The sequence below is a fragment of the Nicotiana sylvestris genome, chromosome 4 (assembly GCF_000393655.2).
Source record: "Nicotiana sylvestris chromosome 4, ASM39365v2, whole genome shotgun sequence".
NCBI classification, from domain to species: domain Eukaryota; kingdom Viridiplantae; phylum Streptophyta; class Magnoliopsida; order Solanales; family Solanaceae; genus Nicotiana; species Nicotiana sylvestris.
In genome coordinates, this window is record NC_091060.1 from 177,813,580 (window position 1) to 177,831,559 (window position 17,980).

At 42.1% G+C, this 17,980-nt stretch overlaps 1 protein-coding gene across 1 annotated transcript; it reads left to right on the plus strand.

Moving 5' to 3' along the window:
* The first annotated feature begins 5,042 nt into the window (after positions 1-5,042).
* LOC138890588 (uncharacterized mitochondrial protein AtMg00810-like) lies at positions 5,043-5,588 on the plus strand. Its single transcript, XM_070173984.1, has one exon. The coding sequence runs from the start codon at positions 5,043-5,045 to the stop codon at positions 5,586-5,588; it is 546 nt and encodes a 181-aa protein (XP_070030085.1).
* The last annotated feature ends 12,392 nt before the right edge of the window (positions 5,589-17,980 follow it).

Genomic DNA, 17,980 nt, shown 5'->3' on the forward strand with positions numbered 1-17,980 from the left:
TTAGTATTTATTGTGATATATTGGAACAATATAAAAAGTTATTAAGTTTTGCGAATTTTTTCCAATAAGATATTTTTTAACTTTTAAATAATTATCTTTTTTTAGGTGTGAACTTAAAGAAAAAATACAAAATTATATTTTTAAAAATGATGGGCCGGCCCGTGGGGGCTCGCGGCCCACATAAGGTTGGGGTGGGTGATAAGGCCCATCAAAATGGTGGGCTAGCCCAGCCCAACCCGTCAATTGCTAAGCCCACGTGGGTTGGGCTGGGCTACCCGACCCAACCCATATTGACAGCTCTAGGCGCATATTAAACTTACCTGAAAATATAAGGATCATTTTTGTTATTTACTCTCATATTTTAGGTGGGTTTTTAACAAAAAATGACCAAAGTTTTTTTTTTTTTTTTTTGTGAAAAGTGGAGCAAAGTAAAATAATTTTTATGTAAAAAAAGAAATAATAGAGACTTTTGTGTTATGCATACAAAGTTAGATGACCACCCATATATTTTGCTCCCAAGTGACTCTAAATGTTTTTGACCCTCAAACCAAACAACGCTTAAGATTTTTGATTTGTCAACAAACTTTTTGATTCGATTCGTAGACAAACATATTTGTTCTGAAAATCTGAACATAGATTTTAGTCTTCAGGAAAACTGTACGAAAACTTTTCAAATCAAAATAGGCAAACAGAAACTAACTTATTAGTTTGTTTCACTTTTTTTGTTATGTATCCTTCTTCTGTAGGAGACCTCTTTTTCTGTCTAGTCCAAATTTACGAATGCATCCCATTTTTAAGGGGCATTTGAAGCAAATAACTGAATGGGAATACTGGAGCAACAACAAAGTTGTTTCCGTATAAATTATATAGGTTACGAGTTTGAGCCGTGAAAACAGCCAGTAATGTTTGCATTATGGTAAGCTGTCTACATCAAACCCTTTAAGGTGCGGTGTTGGCTAGACGAAACACAAGCTGATGACTAACCTTAGTTAGGAAGTAAACTTAACTATAGTTAGGTTGTTAAATGTATAGTTAGGTAGTTAAAAGTTAGTTATGGTTAGGTGGTTAGTTGTTAGTTAATTTACTGTGTATATACAGCGTTCTGTGAATAGAAAAACGCACGATTGTGTTTCTAATTTTACTCAAACAGTTCTTCGTCTTTCTTAATTCTCTCTCTCTCTCCCTCTCTCTCTCTCTCTCTCTCTCTCTCTCTCTCTCGTTGATGTCTATGGCTGCTAACATGGTATCAGAGCCACCGACATAGATCTTCATCGTAACTCTAGTTTCGCTCCAGTCTTCTCGGAAACTTCAGTTCAACAATTTCTGGTCGAATTGTCTTAGAGTTCATCAGAGCTAGAAGGAGCTAGAGTTTGTGAATTGAGAGAGAATTTTGCAGAATTGTTCACTACAACTAATCTGCGAGTACTTTGATACTAGAAAGTGGCAATTGGAGATGAGTCGAGTCCCTCGAGTGATGTACTTGTTCCTCCTAACACTGGAAATTATGATTTGGGCACAGGTACCACAAGTTTCCCAATAATTGATCACAATCATCCTTTGTTCTTACAACCAACAAATACTCCATGAAGTATACTAATATCACTTCAGCTGACTGGATTTGATAATTATGCTCAATGGAGTCGTGATATGAGAATTAGCCTTTTAGGTAAGAGCAAATTAGGTTTTGTTGATGGTCAATTTCCTAAAACTAGATTTGAACCTGAGTTACATGATCAATGGAAAAAAGTTAATGTTGTTGTTCTATCATGGATCATAAACTCGGTTAGACAGGGCTTATTGAGTAGTCTTTTGTATGCTTCTGATGCTCATAAGGTTTGGGGGATCTCAAGGAAATATTTGATAAAGTCGATGGCTCTAGAGTTCTATATCTTCATAGAGAAATTCATAGTGTTACTCAAAGAACCATGGCAATTGTTGATTATTTCTCTAAACTGGAAGATCTATGGGATGAATTTGACGCACTCATGCCTTGTCCTGGTTGCTCTCATCCTGAATCTATGAAATATTCTCAGCATTTTGAAGCTAATAGGTTACTACAGTTTCTGGTAGGTTTGAATGAAACCTATGCCCCCGCCAGAAGCCAAATTATGATGATGTCTCATGTACCTAGCATCAACAAAGCATATGCACTGCTTGTTGATCAAGAAAGTCAGAGAAGTTTGCAACCTGTCAGCAGTCTATGCTAATTACTGAAGGGATAGAAAGCACAAAATTATATAGCAACAAAGGAAATGGAGCCTCAGGAGGTAACTACAAATTCAAGAAGAGTCAGATTCAATGTGAATACTGTCATCGCAAGGGACACACCAAAGAGAATTAATACAAACTCGTAGGATATCCACCTGACTTCAAGACCAAGAGGAAAGGTCCTACATCTATCCCTGGTTTGTATGCTAATGGTGCCTCAGGTGTAGACTTTGCTGTAGGAGATACTACTCACGGGAACTCTCAACCACAGGGTGCATTGCCTCAAGCCAATGCTGCCTATCAGCAGAACAAATGAGGAAATTCCTGTGTGTATCCACAATAGTAGATTGCCTATCCACAGCAGCATACTCCTAACTTTGGACCTCCTCCTCAGCCTCATTTAGCTCATGCTTATCTTTACTAAAGAACAATATCAACAAATTCTTCAGCTGCTGTCAAAGGGGAATGAGAAAGCTCCAAGATCATCTAGTATATTGGCTGCAACAGGTACTCTGATTGCCCTAATGACCAACTTTGTCAATAATAACTAGATCATAAACACTGGTTCTTCCAATTAGATGACTTCTAGAATTTACATGCTTAATTCGTAGAGTACTATTAACAAAGAAAGTAAAAATGTAGTTCACTTACTAAATGGAGAAATGGTGTTTGTTACTCATAAAGGGGAGGCTAATGTTCTTAAGGATCATACTATATCTTATGTGATGTACATACTAGACTTTAAGTATAACTTATTGTCAGTATCGCAACTCACCAAGGAGCTTAAGTGCCTTGTTGCCTTTTTCCCTGACTTCTATATTTTTCAAGATCTCTGCAGTGGTCAGGTGAAGGGAATTGGTAGGGAGAATCATGGACTGTATATCCTATAGGGAGAAGGTCTTCAAAACTCCTCAATACTATCTGACGGAAGATGTCTCAGCACAGTTGATGTATCTTCTAGTTCTGAGCCTAAGTCTAGTTCTAATACTATTTTAAATTCTAGTTTATTCTCATCTAGTAGTCTGTGGCACAAGAGGTTAGGACATGCTCGTGTAAATATAATAAAAAGGCTCAATGTAATCAGTGATGTGAAGGATTGCTCTCATGAACACTGTTATGTATATCCTTTGGCTAAGCAATCAAAATTGTCCTTTCCTCTATGTAACTCAACTACCAAGTCTATATTTGAATTAGTGCATTGTGATATTTGGGGACCTTATAGGGTGCCAACCCGTGATGGAAAAAGATTCTTTGTCACTCTAGTTAATGACTACTCTAGATATACTTCAATATTTCTTATTAGTTCTAAATCTAAAACTGTAGTAGTGCTGAGAGACTTTCTGGTAAAAGAAAAAAATCTGTTCTCTACTAATGTAAAGTACTTGAGAGCAAAAAATCTTTAGCAATGAATTTACATCCTTGCTAACTACTCTTGTGATCATGCACCAAAGTTCCTGTATATACACTCCACAACAAAATGGAGTTGTGGAACAAGAGTATAGAACAATCCTGGAGATGACAAGGTCTCTTAGATTTTAAGCCTACATTCCTCTAAGATTCTGGGAATAGTGTGTCACTACAACTGTCTATCTCATCAATTGACTTCCATCTAAGGTAATTGGGTACGAGACTCCTTTGAGATGCTTTATTGTATCCTCCCTCGTTGCATCACTTAAGAGTTTTTGGGTTCTTGTGCTATTCATCCAGTACTAAAGTGCATGAGAAGTTTTTATCTAGAGCAATATCAGTTGTTCTCATGGAGTATTCATCCACCTAGAAGGGATATATTTTATATGATCTTTCCTCAAAAACCTTCCTAGTCAACATGAATGTTACATTTCAGAGAGAAATATATCCTTTAAAGCACATTAACAAATCACTAATCCTTTGTTTCCTGTGCTGGAGTATGTTCCTGATGCTATTGACAACTCAGTTCATCCTACCACAACTCCTCAAAGTGGTGATACAGTCCTCTCTAGCAACCTCAGAAGATGACAATGAAGATGATCACTATCTTATTCCAAACACAAGTGAAATTTCAACTACAAGTGAAAAACCTGTAGTTGTTCCTCTGAGTTCACAAGAACTTAGAAAGTCTTCTAGAACCAGTATACCTCCTATGTGGTTACAGGACTATGTGGTTCAGTCAAGATGGTCCAAATGTGCTTATACAATCTCAGCTCATGTTATCTACTTAAATATATCTCCATCCTATAGTCAACTCTTATCAGCTTACTCTGCATGTACTAAGCCTCAAACATTCTCAAAGGCAGTCAAAGATCCTCAGTGGGTGGAAGCTATGAAATTGGAGATAGCAACATTATCACACCTGAAGTATTGTGGATCTGCCTCCTGAAAAGAAACCTATTGGCTGCAGATGGATATTCAAGATCAAGCATAAGACATCAGGGGAGATAGAGAGATTCAAGGCAAGACTGATAGCCAAAGACTATAGTCAAAAGGAATGCTTAGACTATAGTGAAACTTTTTTACCAGTAGTTAAGATAGTCATGGTTAGGTCCACTATTGCTCTTGCAGCTTCAAATTAGTGGTTCATATATCAAATGGATGTGCATAATGCCTTTCTCAACGGTGATCTCTTACACAAATCTCCATATGGTCTCAAACATGCTCCTAGGCAGTGGAATTTGAAACTGGCTGAAGCTCTGGTGTTAATGGGATTTGAACAAAGTCACTATGACTATTCCTTATTCACCAAGAAAACTACAGGTAACATAGTCATAGTTCTGGTGTATATGGATGACTTATTGTTCACTAGTAGTAATCCACGTATGATTAGTGACACTAGGCGTAAACTATAATAGAGGTTCAAGATGAAAGACCTGGGGGAGTTAAAGTTCTTCCTTGGCATCGAATGTGCAAGATCAAATAAGGGCATCTTCATGAGTCAAAGAAAATATGCTCTTGAGCTAATTGCTGAGGCGGGCCAACGAGGAGCTAAACCAGCTGATACTATACTAGAATTGAACCAAAAACTTACATCAGTGAAGTATGATGAGTATATCAACCATAAGGAATCATATGGGGATAAGCTACTTGAAGATCCCAGCAGGTATCAAAGGTTGGTTGGAAGATTGTTGTACCTAACTATGACTAAGCCTGATATTGTCTTTGCAGTACATGTATTAAGTCAATACATGCACTCTCCTAAAGTATCTCATATGGAAGCAGCTTTAAGGCTAGTGAGGTATATCAAAGAAGCTCCTGGTCTGGGATTGATCATGCCTACAGGACATACTGAGCAACTCACTACCTACTATGACTATAACTGGGGAGCATTCATAGAAACAAGAAGATCAGTCACTAGGTACTTAGTTAAGTTTGGAAGGTCTTTAATATCTTGGAAGTCCAAGAAGTAGAACACTGTCTCAAGAAGTTTTGCAGAATCTGAGTTTAGAAGCATGGCCGCATGTGCAACAAAAATCACATGGCTGGTAGGCTTGTTTAAAGAACTTGGAGTCAATATTCAGATGCCAGTGAAGATGATATCAGACAACAAAGCTGTAATAAAAATAGCAGCTAATCCTATATTCCATGAGAGGACAAAATACATCAACTGTGACGACTCAAAGGGTCATCACCTATTTTAATTGCATTATGTTCTTCCAAGGCCTTGAAAACCTCATTTAGAGTTGCCTCGAGTTGCGTGTGCAGTCCGGACGTGTAGTCGGAAAGCTTAAATATGAAATTCTATGAAAAATGATGAAATTTGAGTTTAAAATAAATTTTGACTTCGGTCAATATTTTGGGTAAACAGACCCGGACCCATGATTTGACGGTCCCGGAGGGTCCGTAGGAAAATATGAAACTTGGGCGTATGCCCGGAATCGAATTCCGAGGTCCCGAGCCCGAGAAATGAATTTTTAAAGGAAATTATTTTTCTGAAATTATTAAGGAAAATTAAAATGAAATTTGATTAGAACGTGTTGGTATCGGGCCCGTATTTGGTTATGGCGCCCGGTAAAAGTCTTATATATGATTTAAGATGTTTCTGTAAAGTTTGTTTAAAATCGGACGTTGTTTGACGTGTTTCGGACTTGAACTCCTAAATTTGAAACTTGATGAAGAAAATTGGAAAAAATTCTTGATTTTGAGGTTCGATTCATTGTTTTTGAGGTTATTTAGGCAATTTCATCGCACTAATCGGTTCGTACAATGATGTTAAGTTAGTTCATGTGTTTGGTTAGGATCCCCGAGGGCTCGGGAGTGTTTCGGAGTGATTTTAGACTTATGAAAGTTGCAGGTTTCCAGTTTTGGTATGGTCTTCTTCGCGTTCGCGGGAGAACCCTCGCGAACGCGATGAGTAAATTTGCTGAAGGAAATTCCCTTCTATGCGAACGCATAGACCAGGTCGCAAACGCGAGGCAGCGGGGGGCTAGACCTTCGCGGACGCGTTCCTGGCTATGCGAACGCGAAGGCCAAGTGCCTGGGCAGGGGGAATGGGTAGAACACCTTACGCGAACGCGACCCCAAGGACGCGAACGCGAGAGCTCGAGGAGCTACAGCTTCGCGAACGCGAAGGCCAAAAAGCCTGACCCATTGCGAACGCGAGAGGTCTATAGCGAACGCGTAGAGTCATTTTGCCCAGTTATTTTAAAGTTCCAAAACAGAACCAAAGATGGAATTTCATAACACTTTCATAAACCCTTTCTTCTCCAAAGCTCCTAGACGATTTTTGAAGCATTTCTTCATCAAAGTTTCTTGGGTAAGCATTGTTTAACTCGTTTTCTTCATTTTCCATCAACATCTATTGAAATTCTAGTCTTAAAACATGTAATTAAGGGTAGAACTTAGGGAATTGGGTAGAGTTAGGGCTTTTTGATTTTTCTTGATTTAGACCTTGTTTTGGGGTCGGATTTGAAAACAAATTATATATTCGGGCTCGTGGGTGAATGGATGATTTGAATTTGGTCCGAACCTCGTGTTTTGACCAAACGGGTCCGGGGTCGATTTTTGGGATTTTGGGAAGAATGATTGTTTAGCACGTATTGATGATATTGAGTCAATTATGTATAGATTCGATTGGGTTGGAGCCGAATTTGAGAGGAAAAGCGGTGTTCGAAGCTTGAGTTGGCCGTGAAAGTTTGAGGTAAGTGTTCGGTCTAACCTCAGCTTGAGGGATTAGGAGTTGAGTCCTATTTGCTACTTGCTTCTTGTTGAGTGCGACGTATAGGCATGGTGACGAGTATCTATACATTGCTGTCGAGCATGACCATGAGTCTTAAATTTGAACGTTGTTTTGCTCTTAGATGGCACTTCAGATGCTTTAATTAATGATCTCCTATATTGAGTAAAGATTGATTTTATCCCCGTAGATCTTAGTTATGATTGAGTATTTTCATTAATTGAGCTGAGTACAAAATGAGTTAGGATTTGGTTATAGCTGATTCTCCCTTGTCGGGATGACTGTTTTGATATTGTTGTTCCCTTGCCGGGAAGTTATTATATTATTTTGTTCCCTTACCGAGATTTCTTGTAATTTTGTGATGACTTGTAAATGGGAGCGGGTGGTTCGCCTACCATAAGATATAATGAAATGGGAGCGGGTGGTACGCCTACCACAAGATATAATGAAATGGGAGCGGGTGGTACGCCTACCACAAGATATGAGAAATGGGATCGGGTTGCACGCCTGCAACAAGATGAAACTAAAAGTGAAAGTTGCCTTATTTCCTTTTTATCCGTGTTAGAAGTTAAATTGTAGTTCCTTATTATTTTTTGATATTCTGTTTTATCTGCTACCCCTGAAGCATGTTCCCCCTCCCCAGCTTTGATTGCTTATTACCTGTTTACTTTTTCCTCCATATATTATATAACTGCACAGGTTTTTCTGGAGTCTGTCCTAGCCTCATCACTACCTCGACGGGTTAGGCCAGACACTTACTAGCAAATGGGGTCGGTTGTGCTGATACTATATTCTGCACTCTGTGCATATACCAGAGTAGCTTTTGGTCAGCAGAAGTAGCTCAAGAGCCAACCTTCAGTCCACCAAGACACCGAAGTAGCCTTGTAGGCGTCCGCAGGCCCTGCGTCTCCTCTATCTTGTTTCATATTCTGTTATCTCATGTATTCGAGACAAACAGTGCTATATTTCTTTCAAACGGTTGTATTTAGTACTCTTAGTAGTTTTTGGATGTTGTGACACCAGGTTCTGGTTAGAGGCACGTGATGGTCTTTGAGACATTTTCGTTTTCTATTTATTTAAGACTTCCGCTAAAATTCATATTCCGTTGTTATTTAATAGTTTCTTTCCTTATTATAATTGGTATGAAGTTTTAAAATAAAGGAGTTAATGATTTCTAAGTTCATGGCTTGCCTAGCTTCTATGAGTAGGTGCCATCACGACTTCCGAGGGTGGGAAATTCGGGTCGTGACAAGTTGGTATCAGAGCTCTAGGTTACATAGGTCTCACAATTCATGGACAAGCTCAATAGAGTGTGAGGGATCGGTACAGAGACATCTGTATTTATCCCTAGAGGCTACAGAGTTAGGAAAAATTTCACATTTGTTCTTTCTTGTCGTGCAGATTTGTTTCTCAATGCTAATTGGATTTCTACTCTATTTTTTCGAACATGGCGAGAACATGCGCTTCCTCATCTACCACTCAGCAGTCCGAGCCCCCAGCAGCAGCTCCTACGAGGGGCAGAGGGCGAGGCCGAGGCTGTGTTAGAGGTCGAGGTAGGGGCAGAGCTCAGCTCCGAGTAGCAGCACCAGTGGAAGAGCCTCAAGTTGATTTTGACGAGGAGGTTCCGGCCCCAGCGGTTCCGGTGGGCCCAGCTCAGGTCTCGGAAGGGTTTATTGCTACCCCAGTTCTTCAGGATGCTCTTGTCCGATTAATGGGCCTCATGGAGAGTGTCACCTGAGTAGACTTGCTTCTTGTAGCACCAACCGTCTCTCAGGCTGGAGGAGGGGCCTAGACTTCTGCTACTCGCACTCCGGAGCAGGTAGCTCCTCAGATTCAGACTCCAGCAGTTAAGCCAGTTGGAGCAGTTCAGCCGGGTGTAGTAACTCAAACCGTTGATGGAGCGCTTATGTCTACCGATGCTTTGTGAAGGCTGGATAGGTTCACCAAGCTCTTCACTACTACCTTTAGCGGTGCTCCTTCTGAGGATCCCCAAGATTTTCTATACAATTGCCACGAGATTCTCAGGAACATGGGTATTGTTGAGACCAATGGGGTCGATTTTGATACATTTTGCTTGTCTGGATCCGCCAAGACTTGGTGGAGGGATTATTGCTTAGCTAGACCAGCCGGTTCGCCAGCCTTGACTTGGGAGCAGTTTTCAGTGTTATTTCTGGAGAAGTTTCTCCCCATTACTCAAAGAGAGGCCTATCGAAGGCAGTTTGAGCGCCTCCAGTAGGGTTCCATGACTGTTACCCAATATGAGACCAAGTTCATTGACTTAGCTCGCCATGCTCTTGTCATACTTCCTACAGAGAGAGAGAGAGAGAGAGAGAGAGAGAGAGGGTGAGGAGGTTTATTGATGGTCTGATTCAGCTGATTCGTCTTCAAATGGCTAGGGAGACTGGGAGTGAGATCACCTTTTAGGAGGCGGCCAATGTGGCCCACAGAGTTGAGATGGTTCTATTATAGGGAGGTGGTCATGGGTCGGATAAGAGGCCCCGTCATTCAGGCAGATTCAGTGGTACCTTGTTTGGAGGTAGAGATTCATATGGTAGACGCCATCCTCCTAGGCCCTTTGAGTCAGCTCTTCAGGTTTCTCACGATGCTTCAGATAGCCGTGGTCCTCCGATGCAGTATTCTGATCAATAGTCCTTCAGTGCACCACCAGCACCTACCAGTGCACCACCGCTTCAGAGTTTCGAGGGTCGTCAGCCCCAACAACTAAGGGCTTGTTTACTTGTGGTGACACGAGGCACATTGCTAGGTATTGCCCTCGAGCTTCCAGCAGTTCTCTGCATTAGGGTTCTCGTGCTATGGTTCAGGCCCCAGGTGTTCCACAGGCCACCCAGCCAGCTAGGGGTGGGGGTAGAGGTGCTAGAGGTGGAGGTAGAGGTCCTAAAGGTGGAGCTCAGGTCGCCAGAGGTGGAGGCCAGCCAACAGTAGGCCGTCCTAGAGAGGTAGTTCAGGGTGGTGGGGCCCAGCCCCGATGTTACGCCCTTCCAGCCAGGCCCGAGGCTGAGGTTTCAGATGCAGTCATTACATATATTATTCTGGTTTGTGATAGAGATGCTTCAGTGCTATTTGATACAGGGTCTACGTACTCGTATGTGTTGTTTTATTTTGCACCGTATCTGATCATGCCTAGTGATTCACTGAGTGATCCTGTTTATATGTCTACACCGGTGGGTGATTCTATTGTGGTTGATCGAGTCCATCATTCTTGTATTGTGGTGATCAGGGGTCTTGAGACTCGTGTAGATTTGTTACTTTTAGATATGGTTGATTTCGATGTTATATTGGGGATGGACTGGTTATCACCTTACCACGCTATCTTGGATTGCCAAGCTAAGACTATGACCTTAGCTTTACCGGGTATGCCTCGTTTAGAGTGGAGAGGGACTCCTGGTCATTCTACCCGCAGTGTTATCTCGTATATGAAGGCTCGGCGTATGGTCGAGAAGGGGTGTTTGGCCTATTTGGCATATGTTCGCGATTCTAGTGCTAAGGTTCCCTCTATTGATTCTGTGCCTGTTGTTCGCAAGTTTCCTGAGGTATTCCCTTCAGAACTACCGGGGATGCCACCCAATAGGGATATTGACTTCTTCATTGATTTGGATCCGGGCACTCAGCCTATTTCTATCCTGCCGTATCGTATAGCCCCGCCAGAGTTGAACAAGTTGAAAGAGCAGTTGCAAGACTTGCTTGAGAAGGGTTTCATTAGACCCAGTGTTTCGCCGTGGGGTGCGTCGGTGTTGTTTGTTAAGAAAAAGGATGGGTCAATGAGAATGTGTATCGATTACCAGCAATTGAACAAGGTTACAATCAAGAATAAGTATCCATTGCCGATGATTGATGATTTATTCGATCAGTTTCAAGGTGCCAAGGTATTTTCAAAGATAGACTTGAGATCTGGCTACCATCAGTTAAGGATTAAGGCCTCTGATGTCCCTAAGACAGCTTTCCGCACTCGATACGGGCATTATGAGTTCTTGGTTATGTCGTTCGGGTTGACAAATGCCCTAGAAGCCTTTATGGATTTGATGAACCGAGTGCTCAGGCCTTATTTGGACTCGTTCGTGATGGTCTTCATTGATGATATTTTGATATATTCCCGTAGCCAGGAGGAGCACGAGCAACATCTCAGAGTGATTCTTCAGACTCTAAAGGATAGTCAGTTATATGCTAAGTTCTCAAAGTGTGAGTTCTGGTTGAGTTTAGTTGCATTCCTGGGTCATGTTGTGTTAGCAGAGGGTATTCAGGTTGATCTGAAGAAGATTGAGACAGTCAAGAACTGGCCTAGACCAGCATCAGCCACAGAGATTTTGAGTTTCTTGGGATTGGCAGGCTACTATCGTTGGTTCGTGGAGGGGTTTTCATCTGTTGCAGCCCTGATGACTAGGTTAACCCAGAAGGGTGCCCAGTTCAGATGGTCGGACGAGTGTGAGGCGAGCTTTCAGAAGCTCAAGATAGCTCTGACTACGGCACCGGTGTTGGTTTTACCCACAGGTTCAGGGCCTTATACAGTTTATTGTGATGCATCTTGTATTGGGCTTGGTGCAGTGTTGATGCAGGATGGCAAGGTCATTGCCTATGCTTCGAGGCAGTTGAAGATTCATGAGAAGAACTATCCGGTTTATGATTTAAAGTTGGCAACCATTGTTCACGCATTGAATATTTGGAGGCACTATCTGTATGGCGTGGCGTGTGAGGTGTTCACGGATCATAAAAGTCTTCAATATTTGTTCAAGCAAAAGGAGTTGAATTTGAGGCAGAGAAAGAGACCGCTTGCCTTGGATGTTCAGGCTTTGGCCAATCGGTTTGTGAGGTTGGATATTTTTGAGCCTAGTCGTGTATTAGCTTGCACGGTCGCTTGTTCTTCTTTATTGGAGCGTATTCATGATCGGCAGTATGATGATCCTCATTTGTGTGTCCTTAGAGACACGGTGCAGCGTGGAGGTGCCAAGCAGGTTACCTTAGGTAATGATGGAGTTTTGAGATTGTAGGGTCGAGTTTGTGTGCCTAATGTGGATGGGCTTCGAGAGTTGATTTTAGAGGAGGCACATAGCTACAGGTACTCTATTCATCCGGGCGCCGCGAAGATGTACCAGGATTTGCGGCAGCATTATTGGTGGTGTAGAATGAAGAAGGATATTGTTGCATATGTGGCTTGGTGTTTGAATTGACATCAGGTTAAGTATGAGTATCAGAGGCCTGGTGGATTGTTTCAGAGGATTGAGCTTCCCGGGGTGGAAGTGGGAGCGGATCACTATGAATTTCGTTGTTGGGCTCCCGCTGACTCGGAGGAAGTTTGACGCAGTATGGGTCATTGTTGATAGGATGACCAAGTCAGCGCATTTCATTCCTGTGGCAGTCTCCTATTCATCCGAGAGGTTAGCTGAGATCTATATCGGGGAGATTGTTTGTCTTCATGGTGTGCCTGTATCTACCATTTCGGACCGAGGTACGCAGTTTACCTCGCGTTTCTGGAGAGCAGTTCAGCGAGAGTTGGGCACTCAGGTGGAGTTGAGTACAACATTTCATCCCCAGACGGACGGCCAGTCCGAGCGGACTATTCAAATTCTAGAGGATATGCTCCGAGCTTATCTCATTGATTTTGGAGGCTCGTGGGATCAGTTTTTGCCTTTAGCAGAGTTTGCCTACAACAACAGCTACCAGTCGAGCATCCAGATGGCTCCTTATGATGTTTGTATGGTAGGCAATGTCGATCTCCGGTTGGATGGTTTGAGTCGGGGGAGGCCCGGTTGTTGGGTACGGATCTGGTTTAGGAGGCCTTGGACAAGGTCAGGATCATTCAGGATAGGCTTCGTATAGCTCAGTCCAGGCAAAAGAGTTATGCAGACCGCAAGGTTCGAGATGTGGCTTTTATGGTTGGTGAGCGAGTATTGCTCCAAGTGTCGCCTATGAAGGGCGTGATGAGATTTGGGAAGAAGGGCAAGCTTAGTCCCAGGTTCTTGGCCCGTTTGAGATTCTTGATCGAGTGAGAGAGGTAGCTTATAAACTTGCATTGCCGCCGAGCTTATCAGCCGTGCATCCTGTGTTTCATGTGTCCATGCTTCGGAAGTATCACGTCGATCCATCCCACGTGTTAGATTTCAGCACTGTCCAGTTGGACAAGGACTTGTCTTATGAGGAGGAGCCGGTGGCTATTCTAGACCAGCAGGTTCGTCAGTTGAGGTCGAAAGGTTTTCCTTCTGTTCGTATTCAGTGGAGAGGTCAGCCTCCTGAGTCATCGACCTGGGAGTTTGAGTCTGATATGCGAAGCCGTTATCCTCATCTTTTCCCCGACTCAGGTACTTCTTTCTTCTATCCGTTCGAGTACGAACAATTGTTTTAGAGGTGGACAATGTGACGACCCAAAGGGTCATCACCTGTTTTAATTGCATTCTGTGTTTTCGAGGCCTTAAAATCTCATTTAAAGTCGCCTAGAGTTGCGTGCGCAGCCGGACGCGTAGCCGAAAAGCTTAAATATGAAATTCTGTGAAAAATGATGAAATTTGAGTTTAAAATGAATAAATTTGACTTTGGTCAATATTTTGGGTAAACAGACCCGGACCCATGATTTGACGGTCTCGGAGGGTCCGTAGGAAAATATGGGACTTGGGCGTATGCTCAGAATCGAATTCCGAGGACCCGAGCCCGAGAAATGAGATTCTTGATCAAGTGAGAGAGGTAGCATATAAACTTGCATTGCCGCCGAGCTTATCAGCCGTGCATCCTGTGTTTCACGTGTCCATGATTCGGAAGTATCACGTCGATCCATCCCACGTGTTAGATTTCAGCACTGTCCAGTTGGACAAGGACTTGTCTTATGAGGAGGAGCCGGTGGCTATTCTAGACCAGCAGGTTCGTCAGTTGAGGTCGAAAGGTTTTCCTTCTGTTCGTATTCAGTGGAGAGGTCAGCCTCCTGAGTCATCGACCTGGGAGTTTGAGTCTGATATGCGAAGCCGTTATCCTCATCTTTTCCCCGACTCAGGTACTTCTTTCTTCTATCCGTTCGAGTACGAACAGTTGTTTTAGAGGTGGACAATGTGACGACCCAAAGGGTCATCACCTGTTTTAATTGCATTCTGTGCTTTCGAGGCCTTAAAATCTCATTTAAAGTCGCCTAGAGTTGCGTGCGCAGCCGGACGCGTAGCCGAAAAGCTTAAATATGAAATTCTGTGAAAAATGATGAAATTTGAGTTTAAATTGAATAAATTTGACTTTGGTCAACATTTTGGGTAAACAGACCCGGACCCATGATTTGACGGTCTCGGAGGGTCCGTAGGAAAATATGGGACTTGGGCGTATGCTCAGAATCGAATTCTGAGGACCCGAGCCCGAGAAATAAATTTTTAAAGGAAATTATTTTTCTAAAATTATTAAGGAAAATTGAAATGAAATTTGATTAGAACATATTGGTATCGGGCCCGTATTTTGGTTCCGGCATCCGGTATAGGTCTTATATATGATTTAAGATGTTTCTGTAAAGTTTAGTTAAAATCGGACGTCGTTTGACGTGTTTCGAACTTGAAATCCTAAATTTGAAACTTGATGGAGAAAATTGGAAAAAATTCTTGATTTTGAGATTTGATTCATTGTTTTTGAGGTTATTTAGGCGATTTGATTGCACTGATAGGTTCGTACGATAATGTTGAGTTAGTGCATGTGTTTGGTTAGGATCCTCGAGGGCTCGAGAGTATTTCAGAGGTGTTTCGGAGTGGTTTTAGACTTGTGAAAGTTGCAGGTTTCTAGTTCTGGTATGGTCTTCTTCGCGTTCGCGGGAGAACCCTCGCAAACGCGATGAGTAAAATTGCTGAAGGAAATTCCCTTCTACGCGAACGAGTAGACCAGGTAGCGAACGCGAGGCAGCGGGGGGTTAGACGTTCGCGAACGCGTCCCTGGCTATGCGAACGCGAAGGCCAAGTGCCTGGGCAGGGGGAATGGGTAGAACACTTTACGTGAACGCGACCCCAAGGACGCGAACGCGAGGGCTCGAGGAGCTACAACTTCGTGAACGCGAACCCCTATCCATGAACGCGAAGGCCAAAAAGCCTGACCTATCCGCGAACGCGAGAGGTCTATCGCGAACGTGTAGAGTCATTTTGCCTAGTTATTTTAAAGTTCCAAAACAGAACCAAAGACGGGATTTCATAACACTTTCATGAACCCTTTCTTCTCCAAAGCTCCTAGGCGATTTTTGAAGTATTTCTTTGCCAAAGTTTCTTGGGTAAGCATTGTTTAATTCGTTTTCTTCATTTTCCATCAACATCTATTGAAATTCTAGGCCTAAAACATGTAATTAAGGATAGAAATAGGAATTCGGTAGAGTTAGGGCTTTTTGATTTTTCTTGATTTAGACCTCGTTTTGAGGTCGAATTTGAAAACAAATTATATATTCGGGCTCGTAGGTTAATGGATGATTTGAATTTGGTCCGAACCTCGTGTTTTGACCAAACGGGTCCGGGGTCGATTTTTGGAATTTTGGGAAGAATGATTGGGAAGTTATAATTGAAAATTGGAATTGGATTGTTTAGCACTTATTGATGATATTGAGTTAATTATGTATAGATTCGATTGGGTTGGAGCCGGATTTTAGATGAAAAGCGGTGTTCGAGGCTTGAGTTGGCCGTGAAAGTTCGAGGTAAGTGTTCGCTCTAACCTCAGTTTGAGGGATTAAAAGTTGAGTCCTATTTTCTACTTGCTTCTTGTTGAGTGCGACATATAGGCATGGTGACGAGTATCTATACGTTGCTGTCGAGCATGACCGTGAGTCTTAAATTTGAACGTTGTTTTGCTCTTAGATGGCACTTCAGATGCTTTAATTAATGATCTCCTATATTGAGTAAAGATTGATTTTATCCTCGTAGATCTTAGTTATGATTGAGTATTGTCATTAATTGAGCTAAGTACAAAATGAGTTAGGATTTGGTTATAGCTGATTCTCCCTTGCCGGGATGACTGTTTCGATATTGTTGTTCCTTGCCGGGAAGTTATTATATTATTTTGTTCCCTTGTCGGGATTTCTTGTAATTTTGTGAAGACTTGTAAATGAGAGTGGGTGGTAAGCCTACCATAAGATCGATGAAATGGGATCGGGTGGTACGCCTACCACAAGATATAATGAAATGGGAGCGGGTGGTACGCCTAATACAAGATATAATGAAATGGGAGCGGGTAGTACACCTACCACGAGATATAATGAAATGGGAGCGGGTGGTATGCCTACCACAAGATATGAGAAATGGGATCGGGTTGCACGCCTGTAACAAGATGAAACTGAAAGTGAAAGTTGTCTTATTTCCTTTCTATCCGTGTTAGAAGTTAAATTGTAGTTTCCTTATTATTCTTTGATATTCTGTTTTATCTGCTGCCCCTGAAGCATGTTCCCCTTCCCCAGCTTTGATTGCTTATTACCTGTTTACTTTTTCCGCCATATATTATATAACTGCACAAGTTTTTCTGGAGTCTGGTCCTAGCCTCGTCACTACCTCGCCGGGGTTAGGCCAGACACTTACTAGCACATGAGGTTAATTGTGCTGATACTACACTCTGCACTCTGTGCAGATACCGGAGTAGCTTTTGGTCAGCAGCAGTAGCTCGGGAGCCAGCCTTCAGTCCACCGAGACACCGAGGTAGCCTTGCAGGTGTCCGCAGGCCCGGCGTCTCCTCTATCTTATTTCATATTCTGTTATCTCATGTATTCGAGACAAACAATGCTATATTTCTTTCAAACGGTTGTATTTAGTACTCTTAGTAGTCCGTGGATGTTGTGACACCAGGTTCTGGTTAGAGGCACGTGATGGTCTTTAAGACATTTTCGTTTTCTATTTATTTAAGACTTCCACTAAAATTCATATTCCACTGTTATTTAACAGTTTATTTCCTTGTTATTATAATTGGTAAGAAGTTTTAAAATAAAGGAGTTAATGATTTCTAAGTTCATGGCTTGCCTAACTTCTACGAGTAGGCGCCATCACGACTCCCGAGAGTGGGAAATTCAGGTCGTGACATCAACATGGACTGTTATTTTGTTAGAGAAAGAATCAGCCAAGGACTGATAAGAACTGAACATATTTATACTGAAGATCAACTGGAAAATCTGTTTACCAAGAGTTTAGGGAAGGCCCAACATCATCATTTACTGAACCAACTTGGAGTCGAGAACTTGTTCGGATTATCAACTTGAGGGGGAGTGTTGGCTAGACGAGACACAAGCTGATGACTAACCTTAGTTAGCAAGTAAACTTAACTATAGTTAGGTTATTAAATGTGAAGTTAGGTAGTTAAAAGTTAGTTATGGTTAAGTGGTTAGTTGTTTGTTAATTTACTGTATATATACATGATTTTGTGAATAGAAAACACACGATTACATTTCCAATTTTACTCAATCTATTCTTCGTCTTTCTCAATTCTCTCTGAATCTTCTCTCTCTTCTCTCTCTCTCTCTCTTTCATAGCTATGGCTGCTTACATGGCCCTTCTCGTGACACTGCACGAATACAGGATACTTTGTGCACCGAGCTTTTTTTTTAAGCAAATAACTCAACAGACTGACACGGGTTTAATCACATCAAACGTGAACATGATACATTTTTTTTAAAACCGTGGTATCGGGGCAAGCGTA

Bases quoted from the DNA above. Each gene is read 5' to 3' on its own strand.
- LOC138890588 (XM_070173984.1), top strand. From the start codon at position 5,043: ATGAAAGACCTGGGGGAGTTAAAGTTCTTCCTTGGCATCGAATGTGCA.